General features: G+C 42.8%; 1 protein-coding gene across 3 annotated transcripts in view; it reads right to left on the reverse strand.

The window, feature by feature from the left end:
* RBMS3 (RNA binding motif single stranded interacting protein 3) overlaps positions 1–24517 on the reverse strand; it is a 910338-nt gene that overhangs the window by 375080 nt on the left and 510741 nt on the right. For all 3 annotated transcript variants that reach the window (XM_074945627.1, XM_074945630.1, XM_074945628.1), the window contains one exon: positions 19048–19106. In XM_074945627.1, the coding sequence (XP_074801728.1) occupies positions 19048–19106 (59 nt within the window). The remainder of the gene's footprint in view (positions 1–19047; positions 19107–24517) is intronic.

Genomic DNA, 24517 nt, shown 5'->3' on the forward strand with positions numbered 1-24517 from the left:
TGTTCTAGTTCCACCTCTATCAATGACTAGACTTAATCACATAGGGCTAGATTGTGACATTATGATCTAGCCCAAAGTAAAAAGCGGTTACCTACCTTTTCGTAACTGTTGCTCTTCAAGATGTGTCGCTTATGTCCATTCCATTCTAGGTGTACACCCACGTCCGCAGTTGTCGGAGATTTTTGGCCCTCTCAGTTCCTTCTTGCTGGCAATTCCAACAGAGGGGCAGGAGGGCGAGTAACGGAATGGACATGAGCAACACATCTCAAAGAACAACAGTTACGAAAAGGTAGGTAACAGGTTTTTCTTCTCTGAGTGCTTGCTCATGTCGATTCCATTCTAGGTGACCCACAAGCAGTGTCCATAGAGGTGAGCTCGGAGTTCATGGTCTTGCAGCACTGCTCTGCCAAAGCCAGCATCGTCTCGAGCTTGCTGGGTAAGCGCATAATGAGACAAAAGCACATGGACAGATGACCAGGTAGTGGCCCTACAGATCTCTTGGATTGCTACCTGTGCTGCTGACGATGCTTGTGCTCTAGTCGAGTGAGCAGTCATGATTGCCAGCAGAGGCACCTTCTCCAGCTCATAGCACTAGCGGATGCAAGCCGTGATCTGGGACGAAATCCTCTGAGCAGACACAGGGCGACCTTTCAGTCTGTCTGCCACCGCAACGAATAACTTTGCTGACTTATGAAATGGCTTTGTTCTATCTATGTAGAAGGCCAGCACCCTCCTGACACCCAGGGTGTGTAGCCTGCACTCCTCATCTGATGTATGAGACTGGAAAAAAGACGGGTAAGTATATGTCCTGGCCAGTATGAAACTGGGAAACGACCTTGGGCAGAAACGCTGGATGCAGTTGCAACTGGACCTTATCCTTATAGAAGACCCGTATATGGCGATTCTGAAGTAAGCGCCCTGATTTTGGACAACCTGAGGGCTGACGTTATCACAACCAAGAACAAAGTAGGAGCAAGCAGGAAGCCAGAGGCTCGAAGGGAGGCCCCATGAGCCTCAACAGCACAAGATTCAGGTCCCAGGGAGGGATGGGATGCCGGATGCGTGGGTAGAGATGCTCCAGACCTTTCAAAAACCAAGCCATCATGTCATGAGTGAAGATTGACCTGCCTTAGAATGGAAAGTGGAAAGCTGAGATCGCGACCTTAATTGATGACAGGGACAAACTTTGAAGCTTGGGGTGCATCAGATAACCCAGGATTTCCTGCAGTGAGGCCTGCTCGGCTCGGATACACCGTTCCGAGGCCCAGCACGTGAACCTTTTCCATTTGACCAGGTAAGTCTCTCTGATGGAGGGTTTCCTACTACTCAGCAACACAGGTTCGGGTGCAGAAGGCTGCCATGGTTCTGGGATAGCAGATCTGGCCAGAGGAGCAGCTGCAGCAGGGCAGCTACCGAAAGGTCCAGCAACATGCCGAACCAGTGCTGGCAAGGCCATGTGAGGGCTATTAGGATAATCTTCGCCCTATCCTGCTTGATCTTCCCAAGGACCCTATAAATTAACAGCCCTGGCGGAAAGGCATACTTCAGCGCCCCTGACCACGGGATGAGAAAGGCATCTGATGCGGGGCCCTGTCCATCCCCTGGATCCAACAGAACACGTGGCATATCCTGTTCTGCCTGGACGCAAACAGGTCCACCTGGGGAGTCCCCCACCTCTGGAAGATTGGTCGCTCCATTTGGAGATGGTCAGCACACTTGTGGCAAGACGAGAAGGTCCTGCTGAACTGATCTGCTAAGATTTTCCTGGTTCTGGGCAGGTGTGTGGCAATCAGATGAATGGCATGCTGCACACAAAAATCCCTAAGGTGGAGAGCTTCTTGACAAAGGGCCGACGACCTGACTCCACCCTACCTATTAATGTAATACATTGTGCCAATATTGTACCTCAGGATCTGCACCACCTTGCCCTTAAGGTGGGGCAAGAAAGCCTGGCAGGCCAGGCGAACAGGTCTGAGCTCCCTGATATTGACCTGGAGGGCCAGGTTGTCCCACAACCAGCAGCCCTGGGTGCTTAGGTCGCCCAGGTGGGCTCCCCAGCCCACGTCTGAAGCATTGGAGACCAGGGTCAGTGCTGGGGACGGGGTTGCGAAGTTGAACTCCCTCCAACACATGGGGTCTAACTACCCATCCAGGTATTACCGGATGTGATCCAGCACCCTGACTACCAGATCTAGGTCATGCCTGTTGGGGACGTAGACCGAAGCCAGCCACACTTGCAGATGCCAGAGATGGATCTGGGCATCACTGACCACGTATGTACACCCGGCCATGTAGCCCAACAACTGTAGGCAGGTATGAGCTGTGATGAGTGAGTGGCTCTTTACATGGGAGATCAGGACAGACATTGCCTGAAAACATTCTTCCAGAAGGAAGGCTCTGGCTTGCATGGAGTCGAGAACTGCCCCAATGAACTCTATTCGCTGGACTGGCATTAAGGTGGATTTTTTCTCGTTTATTAACGGGCCCAGGTTGTGGCGGATGGAACACACCATATCGAGGCTCCTCTGCACTTGCTCCCGAGACCTGCCCTAGATGAGCCAGTCATTAAGGTATGGGAAGACCTGGACTCCTTGACATCTCAGGTAAGCAGCCACTGGTGCCATACACTTTGTGAACACCCTTGGGCCAAAGAGAGGCCAAAGAGCAGTTCCATGAATTGAAAATGGCGCCCACCCACTATGAAACGGAGGAAACGTCTGTGACCTTGGAATATGGAAATAAGTGTCCTTCAAGTCGAGGGTGGAGTACCAGTCTCCCAGATCCAGGGAGGGGATGATGGAGGCCAGGGAGACCATGCAAAACTTCAACTTTCTGAGAGACTTGTTGAGGCGACGCAGGTCCAGAATGTGTCTGAGGTCCCCTTTTGCTTTTTGGATTAGGAAGTAGCAGGAACAGAAACCTTTTTCCTTTATGTCTCGAGGGACCTCCTTCACCAAACCCAGGTGCAGGAGACTCTCAACCTGTTGAATGAGGAGTTGCTTGTGATAAGAGTCCAAGTCCCTGAGAGGGACAGGGAACAGGGAGTTGAGAGGGAGGGGCATCCGAAAATTGAAGGGTATAGCCTTGAGATACTATGTCCAGCACCCAGTGGTCCAAGGTGACCCACGACCAGGCCGAATGGTAGAGATGAAGGCAGTCGAAGAAAGAACAAGGTGGATCCGGGGAACTAACTGGGGCACCACTCTCAAGCACACTTTCAAAATGAGCTCTTCCGTTCCCCAGGATACTCTGCTGGATCGGGCTGCGCGGGGGAGCAGGAGGAGGAAAGGCGGTGACAATTAAAGCTCGTGTCTCTATCCTTTCTCCTTGCACACCCCTGACGAGGCTGCCAAGGCCTTAGTGACGGGGGTGGCTGGAAGTGCTTCCATGCAGACTGCAACATATGCATGCCCAGTGAGCGAAGGGTGGCTGGAGTGTCCTTTAACCCATGCAGCCTCACACCCATCTACTCCAAAAAGAGTCAATTCCCATTGAATGAGAGGTTCTGGATTGAGATCTGCATCTCTTGGGAGAGGCCGGCAGTCTGAACCAGGAGCTGCGCCTCATGACTATCGTTGGCGTGTCTACCCTAGCTGCCGAGTCCACCACATCCCACGCCATTTTGAGGGAGCACTTAGCTGCCACAATACCCTCCTCCACCAGGTGTCCAAATTCCTGGGCCAAACCCTGCGGGAGGGACTCCTTGAACTTACGGAGGAAGTCCCATAAGTTAAAATTGTACCTGCCCAAGGGCCAGGTGGTTCGCCACCTGGAATTGCAGGCCAGCTGTCAAATAATTTTTTTCTCCCAAAAAGGCAGAGTCTTTTGGCCTCTTTATTTCTGGGAGTTGAACTGGTGTGCCCCTGCTTGTCCTTCTCATTGGTCACATAGACAACCAGTGAACCCAGAGGCGGGTGGGTATAAAGGTACTCGAACCCTTTGGCCAGGACGAAGTACTTCTTTTTGGACCTTTTGAAGGTGGTAGGGATGGATGACGGGGTTTGCCAGAGGGTCTTGGGCAATTTTCAGTATCCCGTCATACATTGGTAGTGCAACATGGGCAGGGGTAGAGGATGACAGCACACTGAACAAAGTGACTGCCTCCTCGGCCATTTCCTCCACCTCTAGGCCCAAGTTCGCAGCCACCTATTGAAGCAGGGCATGGTGTTCTTTAAAATCGTCTGGCGGCTGACCCTCAAAGGTCCCGCGACTGCCTTGTCTGGGGATGAGGATTACGACTGTACTGCTGGGAGAGGCCCCAGGGCATTATCCCCCATGGGGAACGGGGGGGGTTGGTGTGGGTGCTGTCTCCTCTACCCCGACCTCTGAGTGCGTTTCATGCACTGAGCCTGGTGCTTTCAGTACCGTCGGCTATTGCTCTGAGGTAGCAGCAGATGAGAGGTGAGAAGGGGGCATCAGCAGCATGACCCATGCACTCCAGTAAAGCCATTGCACTGGCCACTGACCATGCTGCCAAGGCAGCGCTGTAGACATCAACGCAACCTCAGGTGCCCAACTGAACCTGTGGAGTCTTGGTGAAGGGCTAAACCGTCCTTCCACGCTGGAGGAATCCCCTTCTGGTGACCACCTGTGTCAGCCTGCTGACTGTCGCCGCCGGAGACTGATGCTTGGAGTGGGAGGATCGGTGCTGGTATCGAGGGGACTGGTGCTGGCGCCGGGGGGACCAGAATTGCAACAGTGCAGGCGACGAAGATCTGTACCAAGAGGACGGCCGGCAGGAGGGCAAACGGTGCTGGTGGTACGGAGACCAACGCTGCCCCCTAAGTGGTCCACATTGAGATGGCAGGGACCTTGAACACGGTGCCAATGACCGAAAGCGAGCCCCTGGGCTCCAGGATCTGGGCTGCAATGCCGGAGATCTGCAGCGTAGAGGCAAAGAATACTTCCTTGGCTTTGGGGATCGGTGGCGCTCCAGTGCCCCTAAGGGGTCTTAGCGGCTGGCTTGCCCTTGTAGGGAGCCTTTGCCGCTTCCTGCGGTGCCAGCAGAGCCTCTGCTCTCTCAGAGCTGGGGGAGCTTGGGAAGACGTTGATGCCGCCACAAGTTTGGGTCCCACACCACTCCCAGGAGTCAGTGGTGGATCCTTGAAGGAGCTAAGGGCCCCAACCGGGGAGGCACATCCACCTGGCTCCAAAGTGGTCGGGCGTCCCGAACTGGGTCCTTTGCCCAATTCCCCATGGCCTTTCTTGCCCAGTACCAGAGAGCCGCGCTTCTTTGTTTTCTTTTGGGCACCAGTGCCCAGGAGCGGTGCTGGGCAAAGCCCTGTACCTGGGGTGTGCTGCATACCGAGGACAAAGTACTAGGAGTTGACTCTTGGCGGGACTGCTCAGAAAACGGATGAAGGGCAGCCCCTAAATGAGGAAAGCCCACAAATCCCACACTTTCTGAGCCCTGGGTCGAAAATTTTTAAAAATACGACACTTGTCCTTCACATGTGATTCACCCAAGCACTTGGGGCAGCTGCTGTGGGGGTCACTTACAGGCGTAGGCCTGTTACAGTCCGCATAGGTCTTAAAACCCAGAGACCGGGGCATGCTCCCACTGGGACTCTAACTTCTAACTACACTTAACAACTACTTAACACTAGTTAGTATGAACAACTATTTACAAGGCCCTAAGGCTCAAATTCAGAAGAGATGAAACCCCTAGTTCTTGCTTCAATATTACTTCACCCACCAATTTTCATTCTGTAGTTAACAAAGCTGAATCATGAGCATGAAAGCCCTTTCAGTTTAGATTTAGAGTTGATTTAGCTTGAGAAGGTGACCCAAGCATAACAAAGGCTCAGAAACGAGAAGGCAAACAAAAATAATTCAAAATGTATTATATAAAAAAACCACACACCTCAGAATTTTTAAGTCACACCAGGCCTATGCACCACTTAAATGTCACCGAAACAACACAATAAGGCTTAAGTGGGCCTTAAGCAATGCATACACATCACATGGGCCCTCTGCAGAGGGGTGAATTTCACCCACTGCATAATGGCAAAGCAGGTGGCAAGCTGTGACTAATGCTGATTGTGCTAAAATGTGCTTGCTTTACTGTCAACTCATCCTCCACCTCTCCCACTTCCTAAGTTTGATTCTTTAACTCATTATATCCTGTTATAATCTAGGCCCCAATCCCGCAAAGATTTGTGTGTGTGTGCTTAACTTGATGCACTGTGAGTAGTCCCATTCAAGTCAGTGGCATGACTCATAGTGCATCAAGTTAAGCATGCACACCAGTCTTTTGATAATTGAGGCCCCAGACTGTAAGCACTTTTGAGGAGGGCTGTCTTTTACTAGTGTTTGTTCTGGGTTTAGCACAACTGGCCCTTATCACTATTAATACATGAGAGTATTAACACTGTTTATCTCTTTGTACTGGCTGAGCTGATAGAGTGGTTCTTTTGCTCCCGGCATAGAGATGTAAGTTTTTGCTGCCAAAGGTTATGGTTTTTTTCCCTCATTCCCCATATACATCCTCAGGCAGTTATATGCAGTTATCAAAAAATGGCCATGTCATCTCTGAGCACGAAGCCCCAAACAGTTTGAGTACACCAGTTCTAATTAAAATGGTGGCCTGGATGGAATGCCTATTAGTGCTTTACTTTCTGTTTATTATCCACTGAGAAAGAGAACATTTATTTAATTCACTTGACTAAAATAGCTCCAATGTTATAAACAAGTCAGGAAAATGTATTAATTGAAAAAAATGGAAAATGATTACTTTTCTGATTGTCGGAATAGCATAAAAGTGAGATCGAGCTATTCTGTAATTAACTGATGCTGATTCAGGATGGTTCCCGTTGAGTAATTATAATTCAGTAAGCTTCTGTCAGTACAGTTTGTTAGCAAACTGTCACTTTATATCAAGCATGTATGGGGATTCTGGCACACATATAAACCATCTAATGAAATATATGTACCAGAGCAAAATAAACAGGACAAAGGTGGTGAAAGCAAGCTAAGTAGTAGAAATTGAGCAATGCTGACCATGGCCCCTTATGGAACAACAGGGTTCTGCTTCCACAGTATTTTGTTGCAGTTTTTAGAAACATCCAAAACCTTTGGAAGAAATGGGTTTAGGATAAGCAAATGAGCATTGATATTGGGAGGCATGACCTGCTTCAAGTAACCACAGATCAGATAAATAGGTTTTTATATAAGCCATGGGATCCAGCAACATGCCATGAGAAAGGATCATAACAGAAAGTCCAAGCTAAGCAAATTGATTCTGTGGGATGGGGAAAAAGCCATTGTAGTGTCAGAAGATTTTAATCCACCTCATCATGAACTAGTATTGAAAAAAATCCTCTTTAAGACTTCTGCTAACAGCCTATGGGACAAAGCAAATGTTTACAAATCACTCGAGACCAGCAGACATACAGAAAGATTACTCTTTGCCAAAACCTTTTTGAAATGAACACCAGGAGACTGACTGAGGGTTATATGGACCAGTGTATAAAATATGAACTGAAAATTGATTTTTAACATCTATGACAAGATGATAAATGATTGGTTTATTCACCAATGATTTGGGGTTACAAATTCTGGAACTGGTATTCAACAAATTAAAAAACTGATGCAATCAAGGATAAAATTATATACCACAGCATACTTGAGCATCTTGGGGTCCTTATGGAAAACACTTTTTAGGTCATTTATCAGCTAATTTATGATGGGATAATGACCCAGGAAATATTCTCCTAAATGGCAAAAAATTATTTAAATAAGAGAGTCTGGAGAACTAATTAAGGCGGCGTTTCCTCTCTCTTGAAGACTTGACCTTAAACCGAATACACAAATTTGACAGGATCGACTTAAAACAGGACAGACTTTAAATACAGTCAAGAATTGTAATCTGGCATGAGCTGCAACAAATGAGAAGTAATACTTTGCAGACATGTTGGAGAGTGTCTCTCCATCAAAGTCTTTGCAATGGGATGAAAACAACCAATGCTGCCATCATGTAGGTACAGTAAGAAGTTCAGAACTATTCATGAAACCCATTTTAGTTCCATTAGCAATAACTTTGGAAGCGTTTATAAATGTACAAATATGAAACTGCCATCTCCAAGTTATCTGCAGTGTTGTAGTAGCTGTCTTGGTCCCAAGAGATGAGAGAGACAAGGTAGGTTAGGTAATATATTTTATTGGGCCAGCTTCTTTTTTTGGCCCAGCCCTGAAGAACAATTCTCAAAGCATGCACCTTCCACCAACAGATGTTGGTCCAATAAATGATATTACTCCACCTACCTCTTCTCTCTCATCTCCAAGTTAATTAACCCAGCTAGGGCATCCTCAGTCAGATCCCATTTGCAAATCACCTAGGTTACTCTTAAATAGTCAAACTTGTGGAGTTGTATTAGGATGGGGTCGTCAACAGGCAGCCCACAGGCCAAATCCGGATGGCCAGATGCTTTTGAATGGACCCTGAAATCTTTTTTATTTACATATTATCATTATTTTCTTTGGAGTCTGCACCTTGACTATACCTTAACCAAGAAATTTGGACCTTGACCAAAAATAATTGACTATCCTGTATTAGGGTTTATGGGCCTACTTCAAAGCAAAGTGTAGTCAACAGAAAAACTGCCATTAACTTCAATGGGCTTTTTCAGGCCTTATATCACATAAATATTGCAGCCAGTATTGGGCAGTCAGGTCTTGCGCATCCACAGTGCGTAGTGACACACATACATGTTCAGGAAGGATAAAGATAGACAGAGAATCTGACTTTCAGAGCTACCGAATACTAAAATCAAGGAGAGCTCAGCATGCTAAGATCCTTTGAAAAAGCAGACCAACAGTTTATTTATCTTGATACCAATTTGGTTCAAGGACAATAGTAATAAAATATTGCCTTCATGTTTGCACACTCTTGGGCTTCAAATAATATAGCTGGATGCCAGGAACTGTTTTCATTCAAGGAAAATATTTACCACTGTTTCATTTAGAGTAGACCAGTACTGTTTTCAGAGCGGCCAATTCTTGTGATTTAATTGCAAGTATTTGGTGTGTTTCTTAGAGACGAGGCACCCAGATTCATGTGATTACATGAATGAAACAAAGTTTCTAGCCCCCATGGTTGGGAAGAAAAGCTTGAGAAGAGTGTACCCCCGAGGCTGAGAAACCAGAAGACAAATAAGAACCCAAAATGTATTATTTAACAAAAAAACCCTCCTCATTTTTAAGCCAATCTGCATTTTTGGGGTTGACAGAACTGGGTTTTCTAAAAAATAGTGTACACAATATAAAATTTGTCATACGATACAAGGAAAACTATCAGTAATATGGTTGAACTTGGGACTATGTGACACAGTGGGTTAATACAGTGTCCTTCCAACTCTAGGACTTCTATCCTTTCTTCCCTAAAAAGCTTGGCACATCTCAGCATAATATGCAGTCCCTGCTCAAGAGACCTAAGACTGAGTAAGCAAGGGCTGCCACACGTGAGAACTGAGATGGAATGGCAGAGCTGTGCAGAGAAACTTGCAGCGTGCCTTCCAACGCTCATCCTCTAGCCAGCCCTGTCACACCCCTCACTTTCATGAAAACCCCAACATTAAAATGCTACATATCCCTACATTTTAACAACATGTAGATTCTTATCTCACTGATGGCATGGAACATTTTTTTAAAAAAGAACTAGGACTATAAAATCACCACATTCATTATGACAGGTTTCAGAGTAGCAGCCGTGTTAGTCTGTATTCGCAAAAAGAAAAGGAGTACTTGTGGCACCTTAGAGAGTAACAAATTTATTTGAGCATAAGCTTTTGTGAGCTACAGCTCGCTTCGTCGGATGCATTCAGTGGAAAATACAGTGGGGAGATTTATATACACAGAGAACATGAAACAATGGGTGTTACCATACACACTGTAACGAGAGTGATCACTTAAGGTGACAGGTTTCAGAGTAGCAGCCGTAGTCTGTATTCGCAAAAAATAAAGGAGTACTTGTGGCACCTTAGAGACTAACCAATTTATTTCAGCATAAGCTTTCGTGAGCTACAGCTCACTTCATCGGATGCATACTGTGGAAAGTGTAGAAGATCTTTTATACACACAAAGCATGAAAAAATACCTCCCCCCACCCCACTCTCCTGCTGGCAATAGCTTATCTAAAGTGATCACTCTCCTTACAATGTGTATGATAATCAAGTTGGGCCATTTCCAGCACAAATCCAGGTTTTCTCACCCCCCCTCCCCACACACACACAAACCCACTCTCCTGCTGGTAATAGCTTAGATCCACCGTCTACAGCCAAGCTCTGCGATATAACCGCATTTGCTCCAACCCCTCAGACAGAGACAAACACCTACAAGATCTCTATCAAGCATTCTTACAACTACAATACCCACCTTCGGAAGTGAAGAAACAGATTGATAGAGCCAGAAGAGTTCCCAGAAGTCACCTACTACAGGACAGGCCCAACAAAGAAAATAACAGAACGCCACTAGCCGTCACCTTCAGCTCCCAACTAAAACCCCTCCAACACATTATTAAGGATCTACAACCTATCCTGAAGCATGACCCAACACTCTCACAAATCCTGGGAGACAGGCCAGTCCTTGCCTACAGACAGCCCCCCAACCTGAAGCAAATACTCACCAGCAACCACATACCACACAACAGAACCACTAACCCAGGAACCTATCCTTGCAACAAAGCCCGTTGCCAACTGTGCCCACATATCTATTCAGGGGACACCATCACAGGGCCTAATAACATCAGCCACACTATCAGAGGCTCGTTCACCTGCACATCCACCAATGTGATATATGCCATCGTGTGCCAGCAATGCCCCTCTGCCATGTACATTGGTCAAACTGGACAGTCTCTACGTAAAAGAATAAATGGACACAAATCAGACATCAAGAATTATAACAGTCAAAAACCAGTCGGAGAACACTTCAATCTCTTTGGTCACTCGATTACAGATCTAAAAGTGGCAATTCTTCAACAAAAAAACTTCAAAAACAGACTCCAACGAGAGACTGCTGAATTGGAATTAATTTGCAAACTGGATACAATTAACTTAGGCTTGAATAGAGACTGGGAGTGGCTAAGTCATTATGCAAGGTAACCTATTTCCCCTTGTTTTTTCCTAACCCCCCCCCCCACTCAGACATTCTTGTTAAACCCGGGATTTGTGCTGGAAATGGCCCACCTTGATTATCATACACATTGTAAGGAGAGTGATCACTTTAGATAAGCTATTGCCAGCAGGAGAGTGGGGTGGGGGGAAGTATTTTTTCATGCTTTGTGTGTATAAAAGATCTTCTACACTTTCCACAGTATGCATCCGATGAAGTGAGCTGTAGCTCACTAAAGCTTATGCTCAAATACATTGGTTAGTCTCTAAGGTGCCACAAGTACTCCTTTATTTTTTGCGAATACAGACTAACACGGCTGCTACTCTGAAACCTGTCACCTTAAGTGATCACTCTCGTTACAGTGTGTATGGTAACACCCATTGTTTCATGTTCTCTATGTATATAAATCTCCCCACTGTATTTTCCACTGAATGCATCCGACGAAGTGAGCTGTAGCTCACGAAAGCTTATGCTCAAATAAATTGGTGAGTCTCTAAGGTGCCACAAGTACTCCTTTTCTTTTCACTTAAGGTGAGCTATCACCAGCAGGAGAGCGGGGGGGGGAGGGGACGACAAAGTGTGTGTTGTAAATGGCTTGTCTACTTTTTGTAAAGTCCAGCCACAAGGAACTTTGTGTGGAAGGTTGGTTTTTTATGAGAGTATCCAGTTTTCAGAGCTCATTCTTAATCTTTCCCTGTTTGCTGTAGAGGATGTTGATCAATTGGTTCCGCAGTTTCTTTGAGCGGGTGGGGCACAAGCTGTCAGCATAGTCTGTGTGGTATGTAGATTGTAATGGATTTTTTACCTTTAGTCCTTTTGGTATGATGTCCATCTTTTGCATTTGGAAAGGAAGATGATGTCAGTCTGTATCTGTACGAGTTTTTTCATGAAGTTTTTACAACACACACTTTGCTTCTCTACAAAAGAAAAAGGACACTAAACAATCTAAACTACTACATGCCACAAGGGGCCACAACAGTGGTTCCCTTAACCCACCCAGCAATATTGTTAATCTATCCAACTATACTCTTAGCCCAGCAGAAGAATCTGTCCTATCTCGGGGCCTCTCCTTCTGCCCCTCCACCCCACGAGCATGATACAGTTCTCTGGTGACCTAGAATCCTATTTTCGACGTCTCCGACTCAAGGAATATTTCCAACACACCTCTGAACAACATACTAACCCACAGAGACCTTCCTACCAACACTACAAAAAGAAGGGATTCTGGGTGGACTCCTCCTAAGGTCAACACAACAGACTGGGCTTCTACATAGAGTGCTTCCGCTGACGTGCACGGGCTGAAATTATGGAAAAGCAGCATCACTTGCCCCATAACCTCAGCCATGCAGAACACAATGCCTTCCACAGCCTCAAAACAACTCTGACATCACAATCAAAAAGGCTGACAAAGGAGCTGCTGTCGTCCTCATGAATAGGTCGGAATATGAACAAGAGGCTACTAGGCAGCTCTCCAACACCACTGTCTACAAACCATTACCCTCTGATCCCACTGAGGGTTACCAAAAGAAACTACAACATTTGCTCAAGAAACTCCCTGAAAAAGCACAAGAACAAGTCCGCACAGACACACCCCTGGAACCCCGACCTGGGGTATTCTATCTGCTACCCAAGATCCATAAACCTGAAAATCTTGAACGCCCCATCATCTCAGGCATTGGCACCCCGACAGCAGGATTGTCTGGCTATGTAGACTCCCTCCTCAGGCCCTACGCTACCAGCACTCCCAGCTATCTTCGAGACACCACTGACTTCCTGAGGAAACTACAATCCATCGGTGATCTTCCTGATAACACCATCCTGGCCACTATGGATGTAGAAGCCCTCTTCACTAACATTCCACACAAAGATGGACTACAAGCCGTCAGGAACAGCATCCCCGATAATGTCACGGCAAACCTGGGGGCTGAACTTTGTGACTTTGTCCTCACCCATAACGATTTCACATTTAGGGACAATGTATACCTTCAAATCAGCGGCACTGCTATGGGTACCCGCATGGCCCCACAGTATGCCAACATTTTTATGGCTAACTTAGAACAACGCTTCCTCAGCTCTCATCCCCTAATGCCCCTACTCTACTTGCGCTACACTGATGACATCTTCATCATCTGGACCCATGGAAAAGAAGCCCTTGAGGAATTCCACCATGATTTCAACAATTTCCATCCCACCATCAACCTCAGCCTGGACCAGTCCACACAAGAGATCCACTTCCTGGACACTATGGTGCTAATAAGCTATGGTCACATAAACACCACCCTATACCGGAAACCTACCGACCACTATTCCTACCTACATGCCTCCAGCTTTTACTCAGACCACACCACACGATCCATTGTCTACAGCCAAGCTCTACGATACATCCGCATTTGCTCCAACCCCTCAGACAGAGACAAACACCTACAAGATCTCTATCAAGCGTTCTTACAACTACAATACCCACCTGCTGAAGTGAAGAAACAGATTGACAGAGCCAGAAGAGTTCCCAGAAGTCACCTACTACAGGACAGGCCCAACAAAGAAAATAACAGAACGCCACTAGCCATCACCTTCAGCCCCCAACTAAAACCTCTCCAATGCATCATCAAGGATCTACAACCTATCCTGAAGGATGACCCATCACTCTCACAGATCTTGGGAGACAGGACAGTCCTTGCTTACAGACAGCCCCCCAACCTGAAACAAATACTCACCAGCAACTACACACACTACACAATGGAACCACTAACACAGAAACCTATCCTTGCAACAAAGCCCATTGCCAACTGTGCCCACATATCTATTCAGGGGACACCATCATAGGGCCTAAATCACATCAGCCACACCATCAGAGGCTCGTTCACCTGCACATCTACCAATGTGATATATGCCATCGTGTGCCAGCAATGCCCCTCTGCCATGTACATTGGTCAAACTGGACAGTCTCTACGTAAAAGAATAAATGGACACAAATCAGACATCAAGAATTATAACAGTCAAAAACCAGTCGGAGAACACTTCAGTCTCTTTGGTCACTCGATTACAGACCTAAAAGTGGCAATTCTTCAACAAAAAAACTTCAAAAACAGACTCCAACGAGAGACTGCTGAATTGGAATTAATTTGCAAACTGGATACAATTAACTTAGGCTTGAATAGAGACTGGGAGTGGATGGGTCATTACACAAAGTAAAACTATTTACCCATGTTTATTCCCCCCTCTCACCCCGCACTGTTCCTCAGACGTTCTTGTCAACTGCTGGAAATGGCCCACCTTGATTATCACTACAAAAGGTTCTGCCCCACCCCCCCTTTGCTGGTAATAACTCACCTTAAGTGATCACTCTCCTTACAGTGTGTATGGTAACACCCATTGTTTCATGTTCTCTATGTATATAAATCTCCCCTCTGTATTTTCCACTGAATGCATCCAATGAAGTGAGCTGTAGCTCATGAAAGCTTATGCTCAAATAAATTTGTTAGTCTCTAAGGTGCCACAAGTACTCCTTTTCTTTTTGCACATTCATTATGTATCCAGCTATCTAAAATAGGAGATTCTAATTTTTTTATATAAGCATATGGTTTCAAAATTAAATAAATGTGTGTTACAAATTATTTCCTGTTCATGAGAGCCATTCCCCCCCCATGCATGCTCAGCATGCTCTCCCGGTGTGTGGAGTTTACAGTCAGTGAACAAGCACAGAACCACTTTGCTGGATTTTTTTTTTCTTCTCTCTCTCTCTCTCTCTCTCAGAATGGCAGTTCTGAGAATCATTACTAACAGAGCACACTTATTTCAGTTTGTGCTATTCCCAATAAATAAAATTTATTGTCTAAAGAGCTGTCCACGGAGCTTAGCTGCTTTCTTCACTAGAATATGATTTCACATGGGCCTGCTCCATGTTGCTATTCTGAGCCAAACTCCTTCACTTTAAATATGATAACACAATAATAATTAATAAATACAAAGCATAGGTACAGCAATACATATTTTCAAAGTGATGTAAGAGCATTAATCTTCAGAGTCCAGCTGTAAAATAGTTACTGTCTCAGGTTTACAGATATATACAATATATTACATACATACCTATCCAGATGCTTCTAAGGGTGTGGTTACCAGCGCATCCGAGCACCTCGTTTACATTAGGTTTCGGTTCATGCGGGTACTTAAGCACATGAATAGTCCCACTTACTTAAATTTAAGACAAGACAAACCAATATCAGTGCAGAGGTAGTTGGCATCACCATATCACTTCCTGCTCATTGCCTCTCTACTCTTGTAGCTGCCCTGAGACTAGGGCAACAAGGTCACCCTTTTCTATATACAAAGAAAGATAAATTCATATACGAAAAGGCTCAGTGGGCTTTGAATCTTGGGCTCAATACAGAGGTAACTGGCTGTAGCTGAATGACCTGCGATATACAGGAGGGCAGACTAGATGTTCCCTTCTGACCTTAAACTTTAAGAAACCCTAATGAAAGCACGTTTGTAACCCAAACTTTTGCCTTTTAAATATGAATAAGTAGTATCTAGCAATAGGTTGCTGGAAAAGAAAGAGGTTTCAGTGAAGTAGGACAATTATTTATGAAGTCTCTGTGGTTTCCCTCATCAAGTTAGATAAATTTCCCTCCAAAGACAAAACACTGCCACTCATTAAATCAAGGCAGACACTCTCTCTATTCTGTAAAATGAAGTCTGTAAGGTTGAAGTGTTTGTCTTCTAGAAGCTACTGCATTTCATGGTTTTTATTTCATAAAACTGAATGATCCTCATAGGTAGGAATTAAGACCTCTGGTCATTCTCCCATGGCTCATCTTTTAAGGTGCTGATGAAATACCCAAGACAATGTGAGCTCCTGAGTAAACTAGGAAGTAAATCTGCATGCACACCATTAAAGAGTCTGCAAGGGCAGATGCAGATGACAAAAATTCATACATTAAGGAATGGGCTTGTATATTTGGCAGATTAATTGTTCTGTATTCCATTGCTATGAGGTATGGAAACTGTACTGTGAAACATCCATTACTCATTCCCTCTGCTCTAAACATGTAAGCCTATCAAAGGCAAGCCAGTTGGAGGAAAAAACCCTGCAAAGGGAAGAGTCTATGCATTTAAGATTAATGTTTCTCTTACATAATTTTCCCCGACTTTTAAAATCAGCAAATATGCTAGACCCAGAAGGCAAATGCATGGAAGGAAAAGCAAAAACAGCAAAAATTCTCCAACTTGTACATTAGGTGTCATCAGGCTTTTGTGTTTGAATATCTGTATGAATCACATGTCCATTTTTCATTACGCTCCATATTGGATTGTTCCCTGTTTTGTTCAGTGATTTTTGGCCACTTTGTCATGACTGTGCTTGTTTTTTTAATATACTGTTCTATTACAGAGTGATTGTTGCTGCTGCTATGCCTCAGTGTGTATGCTACCCAAGAAGAACAATCTTGAAATGAAAGATTATGTCAAAAGGTTTCCCTAGTGAACTATCTTGGAATATATGTTTTCTTGGATCCAACTGTTTAATTCTCACCAGAAAAAAAAATGTTTTGATAACACTAGTCCTTAACATGGTGCAAGTGAATTTTTACAGGCAGAGGAATGTTTGAAGAATAAATCAAACCAAAATTCAATCTGTTTTCCTCATTGTTGGAAAAGGATACACGTAACACTTCAAGTTAGACAGAGCATTCTGTCTCAAAAAGAAAAGGAGTACTTGTGGCACCTTAGAGACTAACAAATTTATTTGAGCATTAGCTTTCGTGAGCTACACCTGAATGCATCCGATGAAGTGAGCTGTAGCTCACGAAAGCTTATGCTCAAATAAATTTGCTAGTCTCTAAGGCCACAAGTACTCCTTTTCTTTTTGAGAATACAGACTAACACGGCTGCTACTCTGAAACCTGTCACTCTGTCTCAGTGGATCTGTGAGGAATCTCATTGATACCTGTGCAATTTCTTAAAATGATCTTTTTTTTTTGCTGTCATGTGAACTCTTTATTTGGAGGTTTTAGTTTTTAAACTCACTGCTGTAACTTGGCCAAATATCAAGTGGCATTGAAATATGTTTCTGAGTCTCAAAATCGCAAGATGACTTCCCACCACTCTCAGATTTTACTATAATCACTCCCTTTATATTTGATGGTACACCACCTACATTACAGACTGGTGTGCCTACTTGACTGGCCATCTCATTCTTTTCTGCACCTTTAAGAAGTTTGTTTTGCCAAAGAGGAACGAACTGTTACCCATTATTTAAATAAGCAAAATGCTCATCCTTACTACATTTGCCATTTCCATGCCATCTATTGTAAATAAGTCCATGTTTACGGTCATTCAGTTGTACTACTCATGCCATAAAGATCTTTCCTCTAAAACATGAACAAATGTGTCTCACTTTTTCCTTGCTGTAAACTATAGTGAAAACAAACCTTATTAAGTTCTCATTATTACATAGCACCTATTGCTGTGATATAACAGAAGACAAAATGAAACAGCCCCAAAACCCAGAAATAGAAGGCTAAATCCCTCCATTCTCTTCTTTCTGTCTCTCAGCACCCTCTTCTCCTCCCCCCCTTTTATATGTATTTTTCAGCCACATCCTTTCCTTGTATTATAGCCCATTGTTATTTCCAAAAGGTTGGTGGGAACAGTGGTGCAGTGCTGAACATAAGGCACCATCTTGTCAGACTGTTTGATGAGATAGACACTGCTGTTAATTTTAAAGCAGCAGCAAGCACCCCATCTTGCATATGCAGGCCAGCATAGTGTGTGTACAATGAGTCCTAGAGCCTGACTACATGCACCAGGTGGCAAACCATGCCTTTTTGGGACTGTGGTGTTTTGTCAGGGTACAATTTCAGTCCCCCTTCCTAATATACCACTGTGTGGCTATCCAGTATTGCTGCTGCATGGGTTATAGGGAAAGAAACTCTATATACTTCTTCTGCCAGTTACTAAGCACACTTTTGTAACACTAGCAGGATTTTGTCCCTTCTCACTTTTCCTCAAGTTTCCTTCCATATTTCCCCTCTTCACATCTTATTTCATCACTAACCTCATATTTCACTTAGTTTGCTACCTTAAGATGCCACAGACCTTTTCTTACCAGGGCTACATAGAAAATGCTTTCTTCCAGAATCCACTCCTTGTGAGGCAAATCCGGTGAGACATCAGTGCAAAAAGATTCTACAGTTCACTAGCTATGGAATTACAGTGTTATCCTGCTGGGAAGTGGACTCCACTGTGAGAACCAACAGTTAAAGTCCCACCCATGGAAAAGATGGACCTTCAGACTGTTTATCAGATAATTATTCTAGTCTCAGAAATCTCTTATGTATCTATCTAGAGAAAGATATAGACACATGCAAACACCATATCTCCACAATACACATTGTATTTCACTAAAAGAAACAGAATATTTTGAAATATTATCAAAGAAATTAAAAATGCAAAACTGCAAGAGTAAGAGAAATCATTTTCATATCACTATGTCACAATTTTATGATCAATGTTGTGCCACAGTGCATATTTTCTTCTTCCAGTAATGTAGTCTGAGACATTCTAGAATAGAAAAATTAAACCAGGTTTTGCTTGGGAAAGTTTTCCCAAGGGTTTCTCATTTTGCTATAGGAAATCAATTTGCATCACTGATGATATCATTCAAATCAGACAACGCTATGTGGTTAGAAGGTAATTTACTTTTCTACCGAAGCAATTTGAAACCTGTTCTGATTTGCGATTTTCATTTTGTTTGTTAATGAAAAAAATTAATGAGCAATGTTACTGGAAAATACAACTCAGAGCTCTGGCATTATTAAATATGTTTGCAATATACTGTACATTGTGTTGATTGCACAGTCGGAGCCCGAACCTTGGCGGATGGAATACCAGTCAATCAGCCAAACAGACATCGAACTCATCGGGAGGACTCTTTGCACATACCTTTGCACTGATTTGTGTTTTTGTCAAGAATTGCCTTTGTGGATACAATTTTCCCATACCTACAGAGAAAAGAAAAGAAAAGAAAAGAAAAAAAAAGAAAAATGCATGTTATTATATTTAACCCTAAATCTATGCAGACTATTCCATCCCGTTTATTATATATATGTAAACACACACACAAGAGAGAGGGGAGTTCACCCATAGAAGAGGCAGAGGACGGACAGCAAGCTTCCCTGCATTCTCTCTGCACTGCAATGCAGATCTTGAGGGATGTTCATTTTCCATGCCCATTCAAACTCTGATCTCTACACTGAGACTGCCAACAAAAATGCCAGTTACGGGAGTGGCCAGTAGGCTATCCAGATAGACAGAGATCTTTCCCTGGTGAAGGAAATTAACTTTATTTAAATGTATATTTGCATTTTAAGCCATCAAAGGACGTTTTGTTTTTTAATGGGAATGGAGTAGACGCTTTCCCACCATTCACCAAATGCCCTATAAAGCTGGCTGACAAAAAGAGATCCAAAGGAAGAATTATTTTTTTTAAAAAGGTATCTAGTACATTTTAGATAGTCAAAGCAATTTTTGTTAATTGCTTTTGTATCTTTAGGCTTTTCTTGCTGAATACTGATGAGTGTTTGCATATATGGCACTACAACAAACAGCACAGCTTAAGAGTACTTCCACAAGACTCAGACTCTTGAGAGGGAATTTTAATTTCATGGACCAGTTACAACTTGTTGCATTCAACAGTTAGACCATAAAGTGAGTGCCTGTCTTTAACTCAAATGGAAGAGGACTGAAAATGCATATTTATTAGTTAGTTTGGAAATAGTTTGTGTCATGCAACAACGGTAAAGAATCACAGAAAGGGCCCCTTTTTGCCATCACTGAATACCAGACTTAAGTGAAAAAAGAAAAACAATATTATCCCTGAAGCTACACTGTCTTCATCTCTACTTCACTGCCCAGCTCCTTCTAGAACCTTTCCCGAAACCCTCTTCCACAAAATTTGAAGAAACAGTACACGCATTCTCACACGGTGTGCTTTCATTTTGGAAGATGTGCATGTAAGACATGACCCACCATCATGAACTGTGATACCACCAGATACCATGATCATGGGCACAATACATTAGATACACAGACATTAGGTCAGTCAGCCAAGGTTCTCTTTAGCAATAATAATTTTGGTCCTTATTCAAGAAAGCACTTAAGCATGTGCCTAAAGTTAAACGTGATCTTATGTGCCTTGCTGAACAGAGAGGAATTCCAAAGTTGGGGCCTTTACATACACCTCCCTTACATTATTCTTTACACTAGTATTTGCAGCGGACTTTAGTCACAGCCAAAGACCAGAAGCACATATCCTAAGAATATACAGTAGAACCTCAGAGTTACGAACACCTCAGGAATGGAGGTTGTTCGTAACTCTGAAATGTTTGGAACTCTGAACAAAACGTTATGGTGGTTCTTTCAAAAGTTTACAATTGACTGACTTAATACAGCTTTGAAACTTTACTATGCAGAAGAAAAATGCTGCTTTCCCCCTTTTTTTTTAGTAGTTTACAATTAGCAGTTTACATTTAACACAGTGTTGTACTGTATTTGCTTCTTTTTTTTTCCATCTCTGCTGCTGCCGGCTTGTGTACTTCCAGTTCCCAGTGACGTATGTGATTGACTGGTCAGTTTGTAACTCTGAGGTTCTACTGTAGTATCAAATTCTCTGTTGGTGTGATTTACAAGCATTTTATGGGTAAATTTACACTAGCAAAAAATTTGGCCCATGAAGTGCATTTTCATTTATTTGATTTATAAACCAAATAAACGCAATATATACAAATAAACAATGCCTTTCTATTGTCTTAAGAGTCTTTGACAGATACTGAGAAAGAGAATCCAATTAAAATCAGCAGTTAACCCACAACAGCCTCAAATAAAACTCAACCCCCAATTAAATTTTCTCCAGAAAAAACCCTAACATTAGTCTTCATTAGGACTCTCTCGTAACATAAAAACTCCAAAGGAATGGATATGCTGTTCCATCCAAGCCTCTGAGATGTAGAAGTCTGTGCATACAGTGGTTTACTTGTGAGTGCAAGAACCCAGAGCCTGAAATCTGAAGCAGTTACTTAAATCTGCTTTACTCTTTTGAATTTCTTGCCAACAAAAAGAGACATTTGTGGTTCCATTACATTTACTATGGACTTTCCAAGGTTATTTGCTATACACCGCAATCCTGCAAATGCTTAGTCACATAAGTCATTTCACCTGGAAGTAGTCCCGTTCATCCCAGTGGAACTACTCAAGCAAGTAAAGTTACTCATGTAGCTAAGTGCTGGCAGAGTTGGACTCTACTGGAGTAGTAAGAGGTGCTAAAGAATGCTCTCCACTATATGAATAGCCTTCACATTAACGTATAGCTATAAACCCTGAGTACTACCACAAGGAAGTAACTAGAATTAATTTGGACACAGTTTTCCTAAATACTTCACAGTAATTGGAACATGAGCTCTGATGAGTGGTGATAATTTGAGTTCTGCAAGGTAGAAAAGTATTTAGTTTATTCAGAAAATGATGATAATTTTCTTGCATAGGAGGACTGTAATAAAAGGCTCTGATTTCCGTTAGGATTTAGTTGGCTTTCCTGTCAGGATAAACTATGTAATTTCGATTCTATCCACACAGAGGTTCCAAAAGTGGATTCCTCAATGGGAATTCACACATAAATATGATGTAATAATACAATGTAGCTCAAGAGATGGCTTCTTAATCTGTTGTTTTAAATGCTAACTACTAGTTAGTAAAATCCAACAGCCCATATGTTTGCTCTGTACAATACTAGTATTTTTAAAATATAAAGATACTAGACATATAGGTTTGTAAAAGGAACAGGAGTACTTGTGGCACCTTAAAGACTAACAAATTTATTTGAGCATAAGCTTTCGTGGGCTACAGCCCCACTTCATCAGATGCATAGAATGGAACATATAGATTTCCTTAACATATAGATCTTACTAAATGTTCCATTCTATTCATCCGATGAAGTGGGCGGTAGCCCATGAAAACTTATGCTCAAATAAATTTGCTAGTCTCTAAGGTGCCACAAGTACTCCTGTTCTTTTTGCGGATATAGACTAAGACGGCTGCTACTCTGAAACCTGTCATATAGGTTTGTGTGTGTCATGAGAACACATAAGCACTGTTTAGTTTCCTGATAAATTATAGTGCCTGTTTTTGAAACCATCCTTCCACAGGGCCTATATTCAAGTGCTTCATCAAAGAAATATTACGGGAAGCACTGTAGTTCAAAACCCACCATCATCTACACTTTGGATTTCAGGTACATATCTTTAAGTTTATCCTTGCTGCATCACTACACCTGAATGGGAGTGGATATTAGGAACTTGAGAGGCTGTGAGTGGTTTCCATTTTGCAGGGTTCAAAACAGACCCATTTTGCATTTTCCATTAAATCTTTCACAAAACCTTTTTTATTGTCAACATTATTAAAATTTTCAAAATGTTTCAATTTATCATAGTTTCCATAAAATTTCAGTGATAATTTTGATAGTCATTTGGATAAGAAATGTTGCAAAAAATTAGAAGAAAACAAAAATGTAGAGGTTTTTTTTAAAACAAACTGTAAAAGGTCAGTTTTTCAACAAAAAGCCTTTTCCTTTGGAAAAAAATTTCTACCAGGTCTAGTCTTATTAGTTTTGGGTTAAACTACTCAAAACTTCACACTAAATGTTCTGGGAGTCAATGGAACCAAAAACTCAAAACAAAACTGATCCAAAACCTCAGATTTCTCAAGGTCTCAGGTGAAAACCTAAATTAAAATCAGAGCTTCTTTGCACTAGGCACTTCTAGCATACACATAGCAAAAGACAGTCCCTGACATGAGCAGTTTACTGTTTCAATAATCATGCAGTATCACTCAGTTTTGAAGGTTTTACCACAAAATTCAAAACCTAAATCCAAGGTTTAACTTCTGCTTTGGGTTTTACCACAAAAGTTTTACACAGCTCTAGTTCTAATGTTTCCCTTTCATTCCTTTTGCCTTCCTGAAAAAGATCAGCTTCTGCATGTCAACCAAACCCAAGGAGAACTCCAGTAGTGTATGATATCGGTAACAATTTCAAATAAAATAAAATAAACTTTTCCTCGGTTCTCTGTATATTGCCAGCTTCAATTACTGAAGGTGGTTTCAGGTTATGAATCTGGCTTGAAGGTTTACATAGAGCCTCATCCTGTGGTCCTCATAAACCCAGAACTTCCAGAAACTTAATTGAGAATTCTGGGTGCATAAGAAATGCAGAATAAACAGAGTTTATGATGTTGTTTAGCTGGTATCTCAGTAACAGTATGATACTATTTAACAACCGATCATATTTTTATTTAAAGGCTCCAGGTGGTAGATCAGCATTTATGTAGCAAATACCAGCAGAAAGTTAGCTGGCATGTTAATCATCCAATATCCGGTGTTAAAATTATATGGAGCACTTAGAGAACACTTCAAGTTGTAGCTGATGTGAATACACAAAGTGAAAGATTCTTTTCCATTGTCTACACCAGTGATTCCCAAACTTTTGAGGGTTGTCTCCCCTCCCACCCAGATTCCTCCAGATTTCTTAATTTATATATAAACAATTTACATGGGTTTGTTTTATGACAATATTGTGATGGGAAAGTCACACAGATTTCTGAAAAAATTCTCCACAGATGCCTTATAGAATATGGTAAGAATGGTTATCTATCTTATGTACAGCCGCGACTCATTGAGATGTTGTCCATACGGATTCTACTCTTGGTGCACACATGCTCAAGGAATGTGATAGCAACCTTACACACATGGGGCACATTCACACCAAGTGGAATCTGCATGGACTACCACTTGAAAAATTTCTGTTTCACATGATCATTTCTGCGCAATCCACCTATTACTGAACTACATTTTAAATCCTGTATTTAATGTAATGAAAGATACTTACTACTTCAGCCATTGTAAAAATTATTTGCTTTTCCTTAAAAATCCAAGGGCCCCATATCTTTTGAAGAAAAGCTCTGCAACCACAAAAACTTTTTATTGGCCTGTGATCACAGTAGCAGAATTTACGCCACTTTCATGAATCCGTGCATGGAGGTGCGGGGGGAGGGGAGAGGGTCAGGAATTTGCTGTTGGGTTCATAAGATTGTATTTCTGCCCAATATGGCCAATGTTTAACTCAGTGTATAACCCATACCTATCATTAAGTGTTATTGCCTCTACCACTTGCTTTATTCTGACTGTCAAATTCAGAAGGGATAATTTTTTCACTGGATATAGTATAAATGAGCACCGCAATTGAGAATGACATTACAGCCAAAATTTTTAAAAATGGCTGTTCAACTTTGGCTCCTCGGTCCATCTTTAAACACCTGAATAATTGGTCTGATTTTCAAAGGCGCTGAGCACCCACAGCGCAAAA

Source organism: Natator depressus, chromosome 2, assembly GCF_965152275.1.
Source record: "Natator depressus isolate rNatDep1 chromosome 2, rNatDep2.hap1, whole genome shotgun sequence".
Taxonomy (NCBI): Eukaryota; Metazoa; Chordata; order Testudines; family Cheloniidae; genus Natator; species Natator depressus.